We start from the raw sequence: 22,539 nt of genomic DNA, 5'->3' as shown, positions 1-22,539 counted from the left end.
GTTGAGTCAATGTTGTGCTCTTGGCGTTGAGGGATTAAGTGGAGCACCTGTGAATGACAGAGCCAGTCACATTTAGGAGATAGGAAATTTCCTCAGGAGGAGGATCTGTGTGCTAGAGGTAGAAGGAGGGGCGTGGCTGAGGCATGAACATGGCACAACCAAAAGCTGGAGAAACTGGCAGATACTTGCTCGCAGACGGTCTTATGTACAAGACCAAGACCTTGAACTGGATCCTCAAGCAAAGAAGAATCTTAAAATGTTCTAACAGGAGAAATTTTTCATAGCTGCATTTTAATGGCATCACACTGGTGGCATGCATTGGAGGGCACAAGCTCAGAGGAAGCAGAGCAGATCTAGGTGATTCCTTACCAACGTCAGTCCCCTCTTCCTTCCGATCAGGAACCCAATATTAGTATTTACCCTCCTGTGTGCAGCTCACCATCCCCAGTCTCAGGGAGGGACCCAGAACCATCTAGCACAATCCTAGCTGGTTCCCTTCCTCTTGCCAGAGATGCCTTGAGGCTTGGGTGTGTGATACGATGTTATTGATGAGACCTGAGGGGGTATCTGCTGGTGGCCTTTAGGAAATATTTCCTCCTCCCCAACACAGACACACAGAAAAGATGCCTCTTCCTTTTTTGGGTGTGGTTACACTAGGGTGTGATGTTCAGAGTAACTGGGTTATAATACCCTGGAGTCCTACCGCCTTCAACTGTTCTAGCCAGCTTGGGTGGGGAGCTTCTCCTGGGTAAAGCTAAAGATATTTTCACTCTGGTCCAAGGAGGAAAACTAACTGGAAGCCTGGCAACATTCCACGAAAGGTACGCTGAGAAGGAGAACTAAGAATGAGCTGGAGGACAGAAGGGAATGGAAGAGTTGCAAAAATGCTAAGTTAACAGAAGCTAAAGGATGTGGAGACTGGAAGGGAAAAGAAAAGTTCTTGGTTGACTCCTGGGTCCCTGGCCAGGGTGGTGTTTATAATGTATTCGGGTTTTGCGTCATGCCAGAATGGAACACTTGCCTTGCTGTTTGCCTGTCCTGGCCCTAGAGATTGCTGTGCTGATCCTCAACGGCTGGAACCATGTTGCATGGCTGCTCCTGTGGCAGCTCCAGACACTGTTGCCGAAGGGGTCTTTGTGGGGGCTCCCCTCCTTCCTCAGCTTGGTCACTGGTAGGACAAAACCGCTCTCCCCACTCAGGCCCCATGCATTTTGTTCCTTGCCTCCTGCCTTAGTTTCCTTGTTGCTTTTGAGGCATGAGGCAAGCACTGCAGCGCCTGCTTGGCCCTCATGCACCTGCCCTTGAAGTGCAAGGGTGTGGCCACCCCCTGGAGGTGAACTTTGACCAATGCAAAATGGTGGCCAAAGGACACATTATTCTCTTCTCCTCCCTGTAGATGAACTGTGTGGAGATAAACTGGCTTCATGCGGCCTCCTTGAAGACACCAAGCAATCAGTTTTTCATAGAGCTGTGGCGAGCTCAGTAATATGCTCTCTTATTCCCCCTCTCCTTCCTTCCCAGCCTCACTCCCCCTTACTCGTGCTTTCCTGAGGTTGCCCACCCTGATAAAGTATGAGCACCTAAGCCTCTAATCTATGATTTAGGGAACTGAGGCTAAGAAAGTTATGGAAGTTATATGAAATCCAATATGTTTATTGGCTTTTTTTTTTCTGTTGTCCTGTCTTTTCTGGGCATCTGACACTTCTAAATTTTAAACCCAAACCACCACTGAATCTGAGTGTCTGTCCATAGCTCAGATTTAGGCAAGTGAAAGGTGGAGCCCAAGCTCTAAGTTCATCAGAGCCCAATTCCTGGTCCAGTGCTAGAAAAGATTAGGTTCTAGACAGTACTTATAACTACTTGTTAACTGATTGCTGGGCCCTATGAAACTGCTTCTTACTGATTTTTATGTTGTTTGTCTACTCACATTCTTATCCTGGAAAGCAGATATTAAAACAAAGTCACCTACTTTAGAAATTATTGTTGCATAAAGCATTCTGTCTAATTCTTTAGCAAAGTCAGTAGCTGCTCCAGATTGGTCCTTCATGCATGGCACTGCCCTAGAAGGAACATGAAGTCTTAAAATTTCAACCCCAGAAACTCTCTAAAATGGCCTGCATCCGGTGGGCAGGCAGTCCATCAGGCAGAAATTAATAGTAAGATAACCGATAAAACCATAGCAGTGAAATATTAATCTTTCAAACCCCTCTCCTTCTTCTCTAGTTCCCTCACATGCACAGCTGATGCACTGACAATATCACCTTAGCAATCTGTCCCTTCTTCAATGATTTTGCAAAAGTGGCATCTGGTATGATGGTCATTAGTGCCATTTACCAACTATTTCTGGTTCTCCTTATGTGCACATGGTAGAATCTCACTCCCTTGCTCTTTAAAGTTTGGAGTGACCACGTGACTTCCTTCGGCCCATGTACTGTGGTCAAAAACACCCTCCCCAGGTTACTTTCGGGTGGAAGGCTTAAGAACGGGCGTGGGGGGGCAGTTAAGACTCATGCCTCTCCCCATGGTGCATGTGGAGGCTGCTCCTTCAGTCTGGGTCCCGGGGTAAGAATGAGACAAAGCACGGCCCTCAGCTGACCCCTAATGGATTAAAAGATACCTGAAGTTTTTTATGCCACCGAGGTCCGGGGGTTGACTGTTACAGGAACAGAACCCCATTACCCTAACGAGTCCGGGTGAGTCATATCCTCAAAGTGCCAGGGATCTTGGATTCGGATTCCCTGGTGACACCGGTCTGCAGCATTCAGATCCTGTGCTAAGATTCTGCCCACGGTAGGTCGCTAAACTCTTACAGCCACCATATAAGGGTTCGTACCCCAACTGAAAATTAACTTCAAACAAATTAAGGGCACATGTCACCACCTCGAAAGATGCAGAGGTGGGCTTTTGGGCACAGATATCTTGGCTAGAAGTCTGTCTCTTACATTAAAGCCCCCAGCTCCCTCGTTCCCAAATGCCCTAAAAAACAAACAGTCTGAGACCATTGTTTATTCAGTCTTTTTGGCTCTCCCTGAAAGCTGCATTTTGCTTTCATACCAAATGAAAGCATTTTCCTCTGCCGACTCTGGCATCTTTTTCCCCATACTCCTTCAGGAGCAGATTCTATTGAAACTCGGGAGAATCCTGGCACAGACATGCCATCTGCCTTCACACTCACATTCGGGAAATCTATGCAGAGGCTCCCTTAAGGCTTCAGCGGCCAAAGAGATCAGTTAAGACCGAAGCCCATTTCTGTCTTTCTGTTTACCTCTACCTCACAAGATTAATCCCTGGGAGGAGCTCTTCTGATATATGACCCAACAAGAACCTTGGCCTCTACACTGGGTTGAAAAGTGTCTTCCATAATTCAAGTCGACCTGGAACCTGTACGTGTGACCTTGTTTAGAAATAGGGTTTTTATACACATATTGAGATAACAACATACTGGATTATGGAGGGCCTGAAAGCCAATATCAATGCCATTACAGGAAGAGAGAAATTTACACACAGAGACACAGACACATGGAGAGAAATGCCACATGACAACAAAGAGAGAGACTGGAATGATGCTTCTACACATCGAGGAGCACCAAGGATTACCAGCAACCACAAGAAACTCGGAAGAGACGAGAAAGGATCCTCTCCTGGAGCCTTCAGAAGGAGCATGGCCCTGCTGACACCTTGACTTTGAACTTCTGGTCTCTAGAACAGCGGGAATAAACTTCTGTTGTTCTGAGCTACGTAGTGTGTGGTTATTTGTCACGGCAGCCCTAGGAAACTAAAACAGCCTCCAATGTCCAAGCCATAGGGAAAAAACTGCATTATTCAGATCGCTCTATAGACATGTAGATATGGACGTATAGACCTGAGTTGGCACAGAGCTACCCTTTAGCAGCTGCGCACCCGAGAGCAAGGTACTCAAACGCATGTGTATTTGGTCTCTTCATTGGTACTGTTAGACTAACAAGATAGATCGTATTTGTTTGCTGTATGGTGCAGAGGGCATATGCCATTCTTTTGTGCCTCTCTGCATCTGAACCCCTTCCTGGGTTTGGAAAGCGCCCCACTTCTGAGACAGCACCAACCTCCCTGTAGGGAAGTGGAAGGGGCCCAATGCTCTCTTCCAACACCCTTGAGGCTAAATCACAGGCATGACTGAGGTTCGGCCAAGAAGATGCACTTTGCACACAAAGCTCAGAACATGAAGACTTGGGGATGCCCCAGACCCATCCAGGTAAGGTCACTGCTACCTCCAGATTCCAGCACGCCAGAGGGAGGTTCTAAGGACAGCACTGGAGGGTAGCCCCAGGGGAAGGCTGTGCCTCCACAGCACCCAGCTCTAGTTGCACCTCTGTCTCTCTGAGTTTAATTCTACAGCACGATTTTGGAAATGATTCTGGGTCATTCAGCCTCCCCACCTAGTGTCCAATGAGCCAGTATCTTTTAAGGAAATTCTTTTCTCTTTTTTTCTCCTAAAGTCAGCAGCTGGTTTCTGATGTCAGCAGCTAAGGACCCTAACACCCAAGTACTATGTGAGATGAGATATGTGAAGCACCTAGTGGGAACCCTCAGTTATTTCCTTTCTTCCCACCACCCTGCACAGCACTGAGCAAGGATTTTGCTGTCAACAGGTCAAAGACTATGTGCAGGGTCAGGAAGCGGAGGATTTAAAGAAGAGATTTCTTTAACTGTGCTACATCTACACAATCAATAGTATCCTTCCTTAAAAAGGAGATCCTGCCATATGCAACACCATGGATATATCTGGAGGGCATTCGCTAAATGAAACAAACCAGATACAGAAGGACCAATACTATATGATTTCACTTATAGTCAAGTATCTAAAATAGTCAAACGCATCAAAAGCAGAGAGTAAATGCTGATGGCCAGGGGCTGGTGTGAGGGAGAAACAGCAAAGCATTTAGTCAAAGGGTATGAAGTCCCAGTTACATGAGATGAATAATTTAATTCTTAAATCCTAGACCCCTACTACTGTCAGCATAATGTCTGCAGCTAACAATACTGCATCACATACTTAAAGGGTTTGCCAAGAGGACAGATCATACATTGTGTTCTTATCTCAAAATAGTAATGAATAAAGATGGTAGGACAAAACTTCTGGAAGTGACGGATATGTTTATGGCATGGACCATGGTGTGTGACGACACCTCCAAAGTCATCCAGTTGTACGTGTTAAATGTGCATAATTTTTTTGATGTGATTCATACCTCATTAAAGAGGTTTTTGGGAAACACGTAAGGAAGCAAGAGCTGTTTGATCACACGCAGACAGGACTACTGAGCGGGCCATCGCCAGAGCCTTTGTTCCCACCGATGATGAAGGTCAAGCCTCATTAGCGGGCCGGGTTAACCAAGGGTGTGAGGCATTTCAAGGCAAGAGGAGAATTTCAGAGGAGGATGAGAGACAGACTCAGGGACCTTTGACCAGGCTGATGATAAGCTCACAGTGAAGAAAACTCACATGGAAAGGACCTGGAGCTCAGGCTCTGCAAATGTGAATAGCGGCTGACCATCCAGGCTGGTTGCTTTGCGTGTTTGTTGTTGTTATTGATGGCTTTTTTTTTAAGCCTTCAAATCCCCAAATCCCTTCTGCCTAAGCCAACTGCATATTTGAAAGCATGAAGCAGCTGTTGCGATGGGGGAATTCTCTCCTCTGTGAAAACGCTGAATTTAAAAAAAAAAATGTAATAAGCTCCCGGCTCCTGCTTATTCTCCAGTTTCCAGCAACTGGTGCCCTGACAAATGAAGTGTCAAAACATTTCCAAATTAAAACCCTACAGTTCACACAGCCCCGCACCCTCAGCAGGATGGACTTCCCTGCTTGGACCCAGCACAGGCTTGAAGAAACTAAAAATAGCCAGACAGCAATTAACAGAAACTCTGAGGAGGGGAAGGGGGTGGGTTCCAACAGGGTCAGTTTCCTGGATGGATTCCAAATGGAGTTCTCAGCCAGCAGTGCTCTGGCCAAGAAAGGATTTTCATTAAAACTGCATGGAGGAGGCAGAATAGGAGGGAAAAAAAAAAATCAAGATTTGAAAGGCTGAAACTTACAACAGAGGTAGAAACCACAGTACCATCCCCAACACCATGAGTGACAACAGTCATACTTCCTACTGGGTACTGAGTTCCTCTCATGGGTGACTGAACACTCCCCAAGCAATGTGTCCTCTTGACCTTGCAAAGACTCCAAAAAGCAGTCACTACTCTAACAGATGAGGACATTAAAGCCCAGAGCATGTAGACAACTCACCCAAGAGCTCAAGACCAACAGGACAAACCTATGGCAGGTGCATGGGGCGTGGCCAGGCTACAGTTCAAACCCAGTTTCCAGGCTCTGGAGCTTGACCGTAACCCATGTGCCAGGCTGCCTCATTCATGCATGAGGCATGGGGATAGCTAAGTGACCTAATGTTTCCACACCAAGCTTAAGCCCAGAGAAACAAAATTCTCCTTTGGCAATTTCAGTAGTACCTCTCAGGGCTTGTGGAGGGAGGCAGGCTCTAACGTAAGATTAACTGGGTTCCAATCCTGGTCTTTTCATTGACTAGTCGTATATAATCAGGGACATTAACACCATCTTCAGGGCTCAGTTCTTTTATTTCAAAAATGGCAATGACTGGCTCCTGAGTGGCTCAGTCTGTTAAGTGTCTGCCTTCAGCTCAGGTCATGATCTTAGGGTCCTCGGAGCAAGTGCTGTGGTGGGCTCCATCCATGCTCAGTGGGGAGCCTGCTTCTCCCTTTCCCTCTGCCCCTCTCCCCTGCTGACACACTCTCTCATATAAAAAATAAAATCTTTAAAAAACAAAATAAAATGGCAATGATACTAGCCTTTATCTCACAAAATTATAATGAAGATCAAAGGAAGCTGCTATAGACTGAGTATCTGTATCCCTCTAGAATTCAAACTCTGAAACTCTGACCCCTGATGTGATGGTATTTTTTTAATTGTATTAATACACATATAGTGTATTATTAGTTTCAGAGGTAGCGGACAGTGATTCATCAGTTGCATACAACACCCAGTGTTCATTACATCATGTGCCCTCCTTAGTACCCATCCACCAGTTACCCCATCCCCCCAGCTCCCTATCCTGCTGCAACCTCCATTTCTTTCCTATGATTTGGAATTTTGTATGGTTTGTCTCCTCTCTGATTTCATCATTTTATTTTTCCCTCCCTTTCCCTATGACCCTCTGTTTGTTTCTTAAATTCCACATATAAGTGAAATCATAGAATAATTATCTTTCTCAGATGAACTTATTTCACTTAGCATAATACCCTTTACTCCACCCATGGCATGCAAATGGCAAGATTTCATTTTTTTGTTGGCTGAGTAGTATTCCATTATAGATAGATGGATGGATGAATGGATGGATGGATGGACAGATACCCCATATTCTTTATCCATTCATCTGGTGATGGATATTAGACATCTGGGCTCTTTCCATAGTTCGGCTATTGTGGACATTGCTGCTATAAACACTGGGGTGCACGTGCCCCTTCAGACCACTACATTTGTATCTTTGGGGCAAATACCCAGTAGCGCAATTTCTGGGTCACATGGTAGCTCTATTTTCAACTTTTGGAGGAATATCCATACTATTTTCCAGATGACTGCCCCAGCTAGCATTCCCGCCAACAGTGTAGGAAGACTCCTTTTTTCTGCACCCTCGCAAACATCTGTGGTTTCCTGACTGGTTAATTTTAGCCATTCTTACTAGTGTGAGGTGGTATCTCATTGTGGTTTTGATTTGTTTTTCCCTGATGCCCAGTGATGTTGAGCACTTTTTCATGTGTCTGTTGGCCATTTGTATGTCTTCTTTGGAGAAATGTCTGTTCCTGTCTTCTGCCCATTTCTTTTTTTTTCCTATCTATCTATCTAGCTATCTATCTATCTATTTATTTATTTATTTATTATAAACATATATTTTTATCCCCAGGGGTACAGGTCTGTGAATCGCCAGGTTTACACACTTCACAGCATTCACCATAGCACATACCCTCCCCAATGTCCATAACCCACTCCCCTTCTCCCAACCCCCCTCCCCCCAGCAACCCCCAGTTTGTTTTGTGAGATTAAGAGTAACTTATGGTTTGTCTCCCTCCCGATCCCATCTTGTTTCATTTATTCTTCTCCTACCCCCTTAACCTCCCATGTTGCATCTCCGCTTCCTCATATCAGGGAGATCATATGATAGTTGTCTTTCTCCGATTGACTTATTTCACTAAGCATGATACCCTCTAGTTCCATCCACATTGTCGCAAATGGCAAGATTTCATTTCTTTTGATGGCTGCATTGTATTCCACTGTGTATATATACCACATCTTCTTTATCCATTCATCCGTTGATGGACATCTAGGTTCTTTCCATAGTTTGGCTATTGTAGACATTGCTGCTATAAACATTTGGGTGCACGTGCCCCTTCGGATCACTACGTTTGTATCTTTAGGGTAAATACCCAGTAGTGCAATTGCTGGGTCATAGGGTAGTTCTATTTTCAACATTTTGAGGAACCTCCATGCTATTTTCCAGAGTGGTTGCACCAGCTTGCATTCCCACCAACAGTGTAGGAGGGTTCCCCTTTCTCCACATCCTCGCCAGCATCTGTTATTTCCTGACTTGTTAATTTTAGCCATTCTGACTGGTGTGAGGTGATATCTCACTGTGGTTTTGATTTGTATTTCCCTGATGCCGAGTGATATGGAGCACTTTTTCATGTGTCTGTTGGCCATCTGGATGTCTTCTTTTTCTGCCCATTTCTTGATTGGATTATTTGTTCTTTGGATGCTGATTTTGATAAGTTCTTTATATATATTGGACACTAACCCGTTATCTGATAAGGTATTTGCAAATATCTTCTCCCATTCTGTAGGTTGTCTTTTGGCTTTGTCAACTATTTCCTTTGCAGTGCAAAAACTTTTTGTCTCAATGAAGTCCCAATAGTTCATTTTTATCTTTGTTTCCCTTGCCTTTGGAAACGTCTCTAGCAAGAATTTGCTGCGGCTGAGGTCACAGAGATTGCTGCCTGTGTTCTCCTTTAGGATTTTGATGGATTCCTGTCTCACATTGAGATCTTTCATCCATTTTGAGTCTATTTTTGTGTGTGGTGTAAGAAAATGGTCCAGTTTCATTCTTCTGCATGTTGCTGTCTGATTTTCCCAACACCATTTGTTGAAGAGACTGTATTTTTTTCCATTGGATATTCTTTCCTGCTTTCTCAAAGATTAGTTGACCATAGAGTTGAGGATCCATTTCTGGGCTCTCTATTCTGTTCTATTTATCTATGTGTTTGTTTTTGTGCCAGTACCATACTGTCCTGATGATGACAGCTTTGTAATAGAGCTTGAAGTCCAGAATGGTGATGCCACCAGCTTTGGTTTGTTTTTCAACATTCCTCTGGCTATTCGGCATCTTTTCTGATTCCATATAAATTTTAGGATTATTTGTTCCAGCTCTGTGAAAAAAGTTGATGGTAGTTTGATAGGGATTGCACTGAATGTACAGATTGCTCTAGGTAGCACAGACATTTTAACAATATTTTTTCTTCCAATCCACGAGCAGGGAATGTTTTTCCTTTTCTTTGTGTCTTCCTCAGTTTCTTTCATGAGTTCTATATTTTTCTGAGTACAGATCCTTTACCTCTTTGGTTAGGTTTATTATTAAGCATCTTATTGTTTTGGGTGCAATTATAAATGGGATTGATGCCTTAATTTCTCTTTCTTCTTTCTTAATTTCCTCTTTTCTCTTGATTTCTAAGCAAATTCAGATGGTTTTATTTTTGTTGTTGTTGTTGTCTGATTGGTGAGGCTAGGACTTCTAGTACTATGTTGAATAGCAGTGGTGAGAGTGGACATCCCTGGTGTGTTCCTGACCTTAGGGGAAAAGTTCTCAGTTTTTCCCCATTGGGAGAATGATATTCGCTGTGGGCTTTTCATATATGCCTTTTATGATATTGAGTTATGTTCCCTCTATCTCTGCATTGTGAAGAGTTTTAATCAAGGAAGGATGCTGTGCTTTGTCAAATGCTTTTTCTGCATCTATTAAGAGGATCATATGGTCCTTTTCCTTTCTTTTATTAGTGTAGTGTATCACATTGATTGATCTGTGGATGTTGAACCAACCTTGCAACCCAGAAATAAATAAATGGTCATGGTGAATAATCTTTTTAATGTACTATTGGATCCTATTGGCTAGTATCTTGGTGAGAATTTTGGCATCCATGTTCATCAGGGATATTGGTCTGTAATTCTCCTTAATGGTGGTGTCTTTGGTTTTTAGGGTCAAGGTAATGCTGGCCTCACAGAATGAGTTTGGAAGTTTTCCTTCCATTTCTCTTTTTCAGAAAAACTTCAGAAGAATAGCATTGATTATTCTTTAAATGTTTGGAAGAATTCCCCTGGGTAGTCATCTGGCCCTGGAATCTTGTGTGTTGGGAGATTTTTGATGACTGCTCCAACTTCCTTGCTGGTTATAGGTCTGTTCAGGTTTTCTGTTTCTTCCTGCTTCAGTTATGGTAGTTTATACTTCTCTAGGGATGCATCCCTTTCAGATTGCCTAATTTGTGGCATAGAGTTGCTCATAATATGTTCTTATAATTGTATTTCTTTGGTGTTGGTTGTGATCTTTCTTCTTTTACTATGATTTTATTTATTTGGGTCCTTTCTCTTTTCTTTTTTGATAAGTCTGACCAGGGGTTTATCAATCTTTTTCTTTCAAAGAAACAGCTTCTACATTCACTGATCTGTTCTACTGTTCTTTTGGTTTCTATTTCATTGATTTCCAGTCTAATCTTTATTAATTCCCTTCTCCTGCTGGGTTTAGGCTTTATTTACTGTTCTCTCTCCAGCTCCTTTAGATGTAATGTTAAGTTTTGTATTTGAGACCTTTCTTGTTTCTTGAGAAAGACTAGTATTTCTATACACTTCCTTCTTAGGAATGCCTTTGCTAAATCCCCAAGGTTTTGAACAGTTGTGCTTTCATTTTCATTTGTTTCCATGAGTTAGTCAGTTTATCTATTTATTTAGGCAATGCTTATAAATTATATTTATTAGTGTGATCAAGATAAAAAAGGAGTTTGAGCTTTGATTATAAAATACAGCATCTTTCTTTGATTCTCTTGGCTAAACTTTTCCTCTTCTTTTTTCCATTCTTTTCTTTGCCATCTTCCATCTTTCTGGTTTGAATTTCCCTCGTCAGATAAAAAAATACCTTGTCAACATTAGTTCGAGTTTCAGCAGATGTTTCTACATAGCTAACATTCCACTGGTTGGCTCTGGTTTCTGCCTCTTCTACAGAAACCTGCCTATTATCTTCTAAATCTGATTTGTTACAACCAGCAGAAATGGAAAGTTCTCATCTTTTACTCTTAGAATCTGTTCCATGAAATCAGCTGTAGCGGCAAAGGATTCCATTTCTGTAGCAGAGTGCTGCAGAGCCTGGTGGCAGGAGGAGGAGAAGGAGGACATGGGGTGCTCCGCTCTCTAGAGATCCACTCTCCTCCTGGCCTCCATGATTTTTTTTTAATTATTCTTTAATTTCCTGGTTGACCCATTCATTCTCTAGTGGGATGCCCTTTAACCTCCATGTATTTGAGTTCTTTCCAAATTTCTTCTTGCAGTTGAGTTCCAGTTTCAAAGCATTGTGGTCTGAAATATGCAGGAAACGATCCCAGTTTTTGATATCAGTTGAGACCTGATTTGTAACCCAGTATTTGATCTATTCTGGAGAATGTTCAATGTGCACTCAAGAAGAATGTGTATTCTGTTGCTTTAGGATGGAATGCTCTGAACATATCTGCGAAGTCCATCTGGTCCAGTGTGTCATCCAAAGCCCTTATTTATTTGCTGATCTTCTGCTTAGATGATCTGTCCATTGCAATGAATGGGGTGTTAAAGTCCTCTAATATTATTATATTGTTATCAATGTGTTTCTTTAATTTTATTATCAACTGGTTTATATAACTGGCTGCTGATCTCTCTCTCTGATCTCTCTGTCAAATAAATAAATAAATAAAAATCTTTAAGAAAGATACAAATTGAGTACCATTGTGATATCTGTAAAGTCACTGTTTCTGTATATTGTCTCTGTACCTTTCCGGTCTATGTTCCTTTTGGGCTCTCTCTTCACTTAAAGGATCCCCTTTAATATTTCTTGCGGGGCTCATTTAGTGACCAAAATTCTTTTAGTTTCTGTTTGTCCTAGAAGCTTTTTAACTCTACTATTTTGAATGACAGCCTTGCTGGATAATGTATTCTTGGTGGCACATTTTTCTCATGTAGCATCCTTGAATATATCATGTCAGTCCCTTCTGGCCTGCCAAGTCTCTGTGGCCAGGTCTGCTGCCAATCCATTGCTTCTACCCTTGTAGGTTACAAACCTCTGGTCCAGACCTGCTTTCAGGATTATCTCTTTGTCTTTGAGATTTGCAAGCTTCACTATAACATGTTGAGGGGTTGACCTATTTTTATTGATTTTGATAGGGGCTTCTCTGTGCCTCCTGGACTTGAATGCCTGTTTCCTTCTCCAGATTAGGGAAGTTCTCCTTTACAGTTTGCTTCAATATACCTTCTGCCCATCTCTTTCCTCTTTTTGTAGGATCCCAATTATTCTAGTATCATTTTGCTTTATGGTATTACATATCTCTCAAATTCTCCCCTTGTGATCCAGTTGTTCATCTCTCTTATTATCAGTTTCTTTATTCTCCATCATTTCGTCTTCTATATCACTAATTCTTTCTCCTACCTCATTTATCTTAGCAGTTAGACCCTCCATTTTTTATTGCCTCTCATTAATAGCCTTTTTGATTTTGACTTAAATTTTAGTTTTCTTATTTCTCCAGAAAGGGATTCTCTAGTGTTTTCTATGTTTTTTTTTTCAAGCCCAACTAGTATTTTTATAATCATTATTCTGAACTCTAACCCAACATTTTACTTATGTCCATACTGATTACGTCCCTGGAAGTCAATACTGCCTTTTGTTCTCTTTTCTGAGGTGAGTTTTTCTGTCTTGTCATTCTTTTTTTTTTTAAGATTTTATTTATTTATTTGACAGAAAGAGACAGCAAGAAAAGGAATATAAGCAGTGGGGAGTGGGAGAGGGAGAAGCAGGTTTTCTGCTGAGCAGGGAGCTGATGCAGGGCTCAGTACCAGGACCTGGGATCATGACCTGAGCTGAAGGCAGACGCTTAACAACTGAGCCACTCAGGCACACCACCCCCCACAGTTTTATCATTCTGTCCAGAAAGAATAGATGAACGAGAGAACAAAATACTAAAATGGCAACGACCCCAGAGAAATATACACAAAACAAATTAGAAGAGACGCAAAACAAACAAAAATTTTTGTTTAACGGAGGAGAATATAATCATGTGAATAGAACAGAGCAATACACTGGATCCTATGTGTATTCTGGTCTGTCAGAAGAAATTGCATCCCAAAATTGTAAAGAAAGAAATATATACATACATATGTATATATATATGAGATATATCTCATATATATATACACACAAAAATAAAATCAAATATAATGGAAAGATAAGATGTAACTATAAAACTAAAAATTAAAAAAGACTTAAAAAAGAGTTGAAAAAGTAAGAAATCTGTTGACAAGGAAAGAAAAAAAATTAAAATTGAAAGACTGAAGAATCATGAGGGGAAAAAACTATGAATTCTATATACTATTTTCCCCCTGTGTTGGAGGCTGGCAGTTCTATGTGATTGGTAAACTTGGTCATAGCTGGATCTTCTTGCCGGTATTCTGGGGGACAGCCTGTTGCGCTGATTCTCAGAAGTCACTGCCCCAGGCAGAATTGCACTGCCCTTGCCAGAGGGCCAGGCTGAGTAAGTGGCTCCTGATTGCTCAATGTGGCTTTTGTTCCCTGAAGTCTTTCCATGCCACTTTAGAGGATGGAAATAAAAATGGCAGTGCCCTGATCTCCAGCCCCGGATTCAGAAGCTAGGGGCCCCACTCCTCAGTGCACCTTCAGGGAAAAACAATCATTCCTGTCTCCCTGGACTCCCTCCACACTCTGTGTTACCTGGCCTGTGACTGAGCATTTCTATCTCGGGCACACAACCCCAGTTTTAATCTCCAAACCCTGTAGACTCCTATGGCATGCACCCATACCACTCACCCTGGGGGAAGAAGGTGGGATCTTGCCAGTTTCTGCCCTTGTTGGGTCCCTGATTGCAGAGTGGTCACCCAACCATGCCAGAGTTTTGGGTTTATAGCAACCTTGAGCTGAAAGCCCACTCCTGGGCTCATTGATTGATTGCCCCCGGATTCCCTGCTTTGATGCCTGGGAACTGTGCCACATTCAGGCACCCTGGTCTTCCTGTGACCCGGGTTCCTGAGACCACACTGTCCCATCTAGGATTCTGCCCCACTTTGCCACCTGAGCACCTTTCAGGCAGGGAAGTACCTCACCAGAGCAGACTTCTAAAAGTTCTGATTTTGCTCTCTGCCATATCACTTTCTGGTACCCGGCTTACAGAGGCTCCCTCCCCCTGCAGTTTATCTTCCCCATATATTGCTTTGTTTTCTCTTCTCTGTACCTCCTACCCTGCAGAAATTGGTTGATTTTCTATTTGTAGACTGCAGCAATTCTTCTCTTAGATATCTGGTTGAGTTCACAGGTGTTCAGAATGATTTGACAGCTATCTAGCTGAATTCCTGGGACTAGACAAAACTAAGGTCTCCTACTCCTCTGCCATCTTGGAAAGTTCAGTGTGATAGTATTTGAAGATGGGCCTTTGGGAAATAGTGAGGTCACAAGCACGGAGCCCTCATGATGGGAATTAGTGCCCTTATAAGAAGAGACATGAAAGAACTTGCTTCCTCTCCTTCTGGGCCCTGAAAGGATATAACAGGAAAACCACTATCTATAAGCCACGAAATGAGTCCTAGCCAGACACCAGCTCTGTAGACACACTGGTCTTGGACTTCTTAGCCTCCAGAACCATGAGAAATAAATGCTGTTGTTTAAACCACCTAGTCTATGACAGTTTGTGATAAGAAACAGTATATGGAATGCTCTTAGCACATTGCTTGCATGTACTATGTTTCTTAATGAATAACAGTCATTGGTACAGATCATCCATGACCTTTTTAGGTAACTAATTTCACCAAGAAAGAATATAAGGGATTAATGACAAGGTGGCATCCTCCCTGGACTCGCAGACTGGTCTTCAGAGTGATAAAGCAAACAGAAAAGGATTAAAGAAGATTTTGGATTTTTGGTGGATTTGGTAGAGTCAGAGTTGGGGTGAGCAGCCATTCTAGATTGTCTAGGGATGGGGGGATTCTTGAGATTAAAAGTGGGGCTGTTAGCTATTTCAGTTTTCAGAGGGGAGGGGACATTTACTACCAGGAGAGGTCAGTACTGGAAAAAGTATACTGACCTTCCTCTTCCTCCTTCATAGTAGGAGTGAGCCGTATGCCTGGTGACACTGGGAAGCAGCACTGAGCATACACAGTCGCCCTGCTCGCCCTGCTCGCCCCCTGCTCAAGCATGTGCTCTTCAGTTCCCTACATGGGCACTTGCGGGGCAGGCTCGGGGCTTATCCAGGGAGACTGGCTGTTCAGCATACAAATGGGTAGAAAAATTCAGTCTGTGGGGGAAACAAATGAGAAGCTTTATTTGGCCACAGGTCCAAGCACTGTTCTCCAATCAGCACTAACAGCCATAAAGCTGCTATTATTTCTACCTGACATCTGTGTCTATTTCTAAATTGGTTCAGAACTCAGAGGGGGAAAGAGATATAATTAATTATCAGCCATGTGATTAATTATCACCTTCATAAACCCCAACAGATAGAAGCCTATTTTATTTCATTGGCAGACAAACCCCTTTCAGGCTGGCAGAAAAAGGATATTTTGCAAAATCAAATGAGGTTATAGATAGGAGTGACCTTAAAGATGATATGGTCCAGTATCTTCATTTTTATAGATGAAAAGATACACAAATGAAATGGTCAAGTGGCATAATCCATGTGAAATTCTGTGAAGGCCTACGATGCAAATTATTCATATGATTGGTAGTTTGGGAAGCAGTCTTTAGATGCTATAACCCCAGAATTAAAAGCAGATTATAGAAATATAGAAAATAGATTATAGGTAATAGAAAATAGGTTATAGATTAAAACTAAGCAATTTTAGAGGCAGAGAAGTTTCCCTAAACAAAAGTATTACCTCCAGGAAATAGCTTCAAACTGTGTAGAAGGGATCAATATTTTGGAGTTCTTATTGTTTGTTTGTTTTAATTAGCAAAAAATACCTTTGGTCACTAAGACTACTTACCCACAATCCTGAACACCAACTATAGTGTCAAAAGAAATAAGTGTTCCCCCTCTATCCTAATCCTGCACACCTGCCATAATCAGGTCTTCCTTGTTAGGAATGTTTACTTCCTATCTGTTAACCAGGCAGGTCTCACAGGCAAGGCAAGGGTCCTGGGCACCTCAAGACATAAGACAAGAAATAGGAGACCTTGTGGCCAAACACAACCATTCCTTATCTTGTCTTTGCTTCCTACCATCGTCCTCACTCACCAGAGTACCTAGGTCTGGCTACTGGCAACCGTCTGATCCTGGGTCAGTGGGAGAGAGTCTGCCACACTCTGTCTGTCCCATTGAATAGAGCTATGAAATCTGGACAACATGCATGAAACAGATACTTGAGGGCTCTGAAAAGTGTACAGTAGCAGGTAGACTGGGAAAGACCAGAATTCAAAATACTACCAAACCGAATTCTCTACCCCATCCATAGTCTGAAAGCAACACACCAGAAATGGGAACCAGGGTACAGACCAAAGAGCTCCTGGAGATACCGTTTGGGTTCCAGCATCAACAAAGTAAACTATAATCTCAACTATGGAAATACTCTGGTTTTCCCTTCCTCTTCTTTTTTCTTTCCCTTTTCCCTCTCCTCTCCCTCCTTTCCTTTCCTCCCCTTTCTTCTCTTCTGTGTTCAAGCCCCCTGTGATCTAATGGTAGTGACAGGATCTGTCTACACGAGCCAAAACCATGAGGGAGGGGAACCCACCACTGCATTCAGTGGTGGTGTCATCCCCAAAACCTGAGACCATCCCCCGCTGCCTTTTTTCTTTCGTTGTCCTCTTTTTGCTGGGCCAGTGTAGGCCAAGTCACAGAAATGCATGACAGAGTGAACTTTGTGGCCAGAGACTGACAAGTGATCCCAGGGAATTAGAAAGTACCAGGGAAACCATAGAGAGGAAGGAGCTTGGCAAAGCAGCTCCATGAAGTTTTCTTAAAAAAAAAAAAAAATTCCTGGGCTCACCATCTATCTGTACGTGCATGAATCTGATCTTAATTTGCATTATCAGTCCTTTGAGAACTCTGTCCGGGTGCCAGCCCGACCACCGGGTGACACACACATGCAGATTGAAATAGCATTGCCAAAGGCTTCAAAAAACTTAGCTGACATAAGAACCAGAGCTCTCAGAAGGCCGCCTAGAGGTGTGGAACTTGCGGCCATAACGTAACCAAGTTGAATGAAAACAACAACAAAAATATCAACATTCTCCCTAGGCTTTATTTATTTATTTATTTACTTATTTATTTTTAAGATTTTATTTATTTATTTGACAGACAGAGATTACAAGTAGGCAGAGAGGCAGGCAGAGAGAGAGGAGGAAGCAGGCTCCCCGCTGAGCAGAGAGCCCAATGCGGGGCTCGATCCCAAGACCCTGGGATCATGACCTGAGCTGAAAGCAGAGGCTTTAACCCACTGAGCCACCCAGGCACCCCAACATTCTCCCTAGGCTTTAAATAAGACCTAGAATCTCAGAACATAATATTCAAGACAATCTGAGGGTTTTGAAGGGGCCGAGGGTGGGAGGTTGGGGGATCCAGGTGGTGGGTATTGGAGAGGGCACGGATTGCATGGAGCACTGGGTGTGGTGCAAAAATAATGAATACTGTTACGCTGAAAAAATAAAAACTAAAAAAAAAAAGCACTAAATCATCAAAAAAAAAAAATTCAAGATGTACAGAATACAACCCAAAATTCCTTGCCGTAAGAAGAATCAGGAAAATTTCAGTTCCCTCAGGAAGGACAATCAACTAAAGCTAACACAGCAATAACACAGATGTGAGCATTATCTGACCAAACTATGGTAAGAAGCTCCAAACAGCAATCATGAACACTGCTGAAGCCAATGGGTAAAAGGGAAAGTCTCAGGCAAGAAACAGATGACATAAACAAGAGTCAGGTGGAAATTTTGGAATTGAAAAATACAATACAAACAAACAAACAAACAAACCAAAAAAGACATCACCTCTGAGGGCTCAAGAGCAGAATGGAGATGACAGAGGAAAGAAAGCCAGTGGCAAATCAACTTCTAGCTCTGTGACCATTTATAACTACTTTTTCCTGCATTTTTTGTTTTAATTAACTACTGAGGCATAACAAACCACGTCAAAATTTAGTGCCCTAACCTGGAAACATTTTGTAATTTCTCTCATTTCCATGGGAGGGCTGGACAGCTTCTCTGCTGGTCTTGCCTACATACATTCATGTTTCTGCATTCAGCTGGAAGGATGGCTGGACTGGTGGTCCAAGATGGCCCCATGCATAAGAGTAGCAGTTGGTGCTGGGCTTTGACTGGTGTGTCTCAGTTCTCTTTAAGCAACCTTTCTACCTCTGGTAGGCTAGACTGGGCTTCTTCATGTTATGATAATCTCAGGGTTCCAAGAGGGTGAGGCCTGGAGCCACAAGGCCCCTTAAGACCTCGGGTCTGAAATCCATACAGCATTAACCTCTGTCACAGTGTTTTGGTGAAAGCACATCAGAAGGATAGCACCGAGATAAAGGCAAAAAAAAAAAAAAAAATTACACAATCTCTTGATGAAAGAGAAGCTATTAAGATTTTGCAAATCGGGACGTCTGGGTGGCTCAGTGGGTTAGGCCTCTGCCTTCGGCTTGGGTCATGATCTCAGGGTCCTGGGATCTACCCTGCATCGGGCTCTCTGCCCAGCGGGGAGCCTGTTTCCCCCACCCCCTCTCTGCCTGCTGCTTTGCCTATTTGTGATCTCCCTCTCTGTGTCAAATAAAAAAATAAAATCTTTAAAAAAAAAAAAAAACCTTGCAAATGGGCGCGGACACAGGGAGCCATGAGTCTTTAGGATCATTATCTCCATGTTACACCACACCCTTCCAAGGGAATTAGTGCTACAAATATCGAAGGCCATGGTCTGCAGTTTCTATGGCAGCGGAAGAGATGGTGAGACTCAGACAGGGTTAGTGTTTTGCCTTAGATCACACAGCGTGTCAGGGTGAAAACATAAAACTAAATCCCAGGACTACGGATTCCACCGACCAGTCCTCACTTCTTCTCCTTTTCTTAAAAAAAGATTTTATTTATTTATTTGACACAGACAGAAAGAGAACGAGCAGGGGGAAGGAGAGAGGGAAAAAAGATCCCCCACTGAGCAGGGAGCCTGATGTGGGACTCGATCCCAGGACCCTGGGATCATGACCTGATCCAAAGGCAGATGCTTAACCAACTAAGCCACCCAGGAGCCCCAAGTTCTCACTTCCTGAGAGGAGCCACACAGTATTTTGAACTCGGGCTATTTAACTGGTGGGAGAATAATGGGCAACCCTGGGTAATGTGTTAGCAGTCATTCATTGTTCAGATCCATTTTGTGAAGGAAATCACGCAGGCACTTGTGGAGTCCGTGGGGGAAAAAAAAAAAAAAACTGAAGTGAAGAGACTCGATAAGAGCTATTCATTATGTAGCAAGAGAGGTCCTAACCCATTCAGGCCTCCCAGACCTAGTGCATTCAGTCTCTTGCATTCCTGGCACTCAAAGCTTAATCTCTCCATTGAGGTAAAATTCACGTAATATAAAATTGACCATTACTCATTTTACATTGTAAAATTCAGTGTCATTTGGCACGCTTACCAGGTTATGTAACTGTTATCTGTATCAAGTTTCAAGACATTTCTATCAGCCCAAAAGGAGAGCCTGCACCCATGAAGCACCACTCCCCATTTCCTCCTCCCCCGGTGAACTCCCCCCTGGTGGACTCTCCCTGGTGACTGCCCCCACTCACCAGGAGTCTTCTTCCTTTCTATGGATTTGCCTATTCTAGATGTTTCAGGTAAGTGGAATCATATGCACGAGTTTCTGTAACTTGTTTCACTTGCACATTCTGGAAGTTCATGGATGTTGAAGGCTGTACCAGCACTGCACTATTTTTACGGATGAGATAAATATGAATGACACCCACAATATTGCACTGTATGGCTAGACCACACTGTGTTTATCCATTCACCAGCTGACAGGCATTTTGGGTTCTTTCCGCTTCTGGCTAATCGTGAATAGTGCTGCTATAAACATTCAGGTACAAACAGTTGTTTGAATGCCTGCTTTCGATTCTTGGGTACATATAACCAGGAGTGGAATTGCTGGGTCATATGGTCATTCTATCCAAGTGTAATCTGGATTCTGGGTTTTGACAAGGCTTCTTAAAATGGTTCGGGATTAAGAACACGCTGCCTGCATTACCTTGTCTCGGAAGTCAGTGTGGTTCTGGAGGATGGCTCTATGGTAAGTGGCTGTCCTCACAAAATCCTGCATCATGTTCTGTTGCTGGGAAATGCAGCCATAAAACTGTAAGGAAAACAGAAGGACAGAGAGAGTCAACAACCCACAAGGCACCACCTCGATGAGCACCTGGTTCTCGCGGCCGCCTGCGTCAAGGTGGGCTGAGCCTAAGGTGTAGGCCAGCCGAGGCTCCGAAAGGCGCAGGGACCTGTCCATGTTTGCCCTACTTGGAACGTCCAGAACGGTAAGCTGGCCCCAGACCCCAAAAGGCTGCTCTGTGCAATAGATCCAGGCCTAGATACTGGCCAGATAGGTGCCCAGGGTCTCTTCTCAAAGCAGAGGCTATAAGAGAACACAGATCAAGGGGAAACAGGGGTAAGAGAGAGAAAGAGCCCAGAGACAAAAGGGACATCCCTAATGAGTCTCCTGAGCCAAGAGAGAAAAACAGGACTTGGACAGAGATGTGCAACGAGGGCAGGACTGGGGCAGCAGGGAGTGGTGACAGTTACCCTGATCAGGCAAGCCAGCTGGGTGATGGGTGCACACAAATCCGTGAACACTAAGTCACAAGTCTCAGCATTGTAACTGCCCCCGCCTCGGGTAGAGTTTGCTATGTTACAGGCATAAAGATAAATGTTTCACGTACATCCTCTAATCAAGTTAAATCATACAAATATCAGATGAATTTCATTCCCCAGATGACACACTGAGGCTCAGAGAGATACGACCACTTGTCCCCAAGTCCTGACAACTTGAGAAGTGAGAGCAACCCAGGGCCTGCTGTTGTGGTTGCTGCTCGGGGCGGGGGGGGGGGGGGTGTCGCATGGTGGGAAGGGCCAGGGCCAGGGCCACGCCCATTGCCTCCTCTCTGCCCTCCAGCCTCCCCAGGTGTGTCCACAGGTGTGTCTGCAGGTGTGCATCACCTGGAAACGACTCCTTCCCCCCCCCGGGGGGGTGGGGTGGGGGGCAACATTCCTGACCTGGAAATACTGTACGGCAGATGCCTCTTCTGTCCGCTGGCTGAACACCGAGGATTCCTTTTTCTCCTTCCGGCATCTTTTCAAGGTATTTGAAAATGAGCTGAGATCTGCGAGGATAAAAGGCAGACCGTTTCTACACGGAGGGCACCACAGAACTGACCACTGCACTTTTACACAATTCTGAGAAACTATTAGAAGACTCAAAGGGCAAGTCCATCCCCGGACGCACATGTGACAAGGAATGGCAAGGTGGGAACGGGCACCCCTCTGAGATGCGACAGGCTTCCTTGCACTTGTCAGCCATATTTGCATTCACCGGTGTCACGTACACAGCGTAACAGAACACTCGGAGACCGGGCTCAGGGAATTCTCCTGGTCCTGTGCTCACAAAGCTTACAGGCTTATTCTCAGTGTGTGCTCTGGGGAAGGTGATTGTTGATGATAAGAAAAAAAAATACATGTGAATACAAAATATACATATAATGAATATATATACATATGTGTGTGTATGTATGTATATATATATATATATATATATAAATATAATCTCATTCTCTTGTCACAACAGTTTTTTTTTCCTTATTTAGTATTCTCCAGGCATAGAGAGGAAAAGTAAAATAACTGAAGAGATGTGAATACAAGGAAATGCTTTCTATTATTTGAGGGAAAGAAATACATAGATGACGGCTCAAAAAATCCCAGAAGTGTTATTGCTCAGAGATAGCACAGCATACACAGTGGTCAAGCTTTGTGACCTTAGAATGCTGACACCCTTGCCCAGAGGTCCTCATCACTGTGATCTTCTCTCTCTCCACCACTGGTGATGTGCCCAGGTCTCTCCCTCACAGTCGCGCTGGATTCTGGATGACCACACACTCTCAGTTCCCCATGAGCTCCAGCCTCTCAGGCTTTGGTTGCCCTTGCACGCTACCCTATACACCTCCTCCTTTCACCCTACAGCCTCCACA

General features: G+C 43.5%; 1 protein-coding gene across 1 annotated transcript in view; it reads right to left on the bottom strand.

The window, feature by feature from the left end:
• Window positions 1-22,539, bottom strand: part of LOC111153520 (histone-arginine methyltransferase CARM1-like) — a 179,471-nt gene that overhangs the window by 93,519 nt on the left and 63,413 nt on the right. The window contains exons 3-4 of the mRNA XM_022512575.1: window positions 21,572-21,678; window positions 20,553-20,657 (exon numbers count right to left, since the gene is read on the bottom strand). Of these exons, the coding sequence (XP_022368283.1) occupies window positions 20,553-20,657; window positions 21,572-21,678 (212 nt within the window). The remainder of the gene's footprint in view (window positions 1-20,552; window positions 20,658-21,571; window positions 21,679-22,539) is intronic.

This window comes from Enhydra lutris, unplaced genomic scaffold (assembly GCF_002288905.1).
Source record: "Enhydra lutris kenyoni isolate GAN:26980312 unplaced genomic scaffold, ASM228890v2 scaffoldscaffold33, whole genome shotgun sequence".
Taxonomy (NCBI): domain Eukaryota; kingdom Metazoa; phylum Chordata; class Mammalia; order Carnivora; family Mustelidae; genus Enhydra; species Enhydra lutris.
The sequence above is the reverse complement of the archived record's forward strand: the minus strand, read 5'-3'. Positions and strand labels throughout refer to the sequence as shown.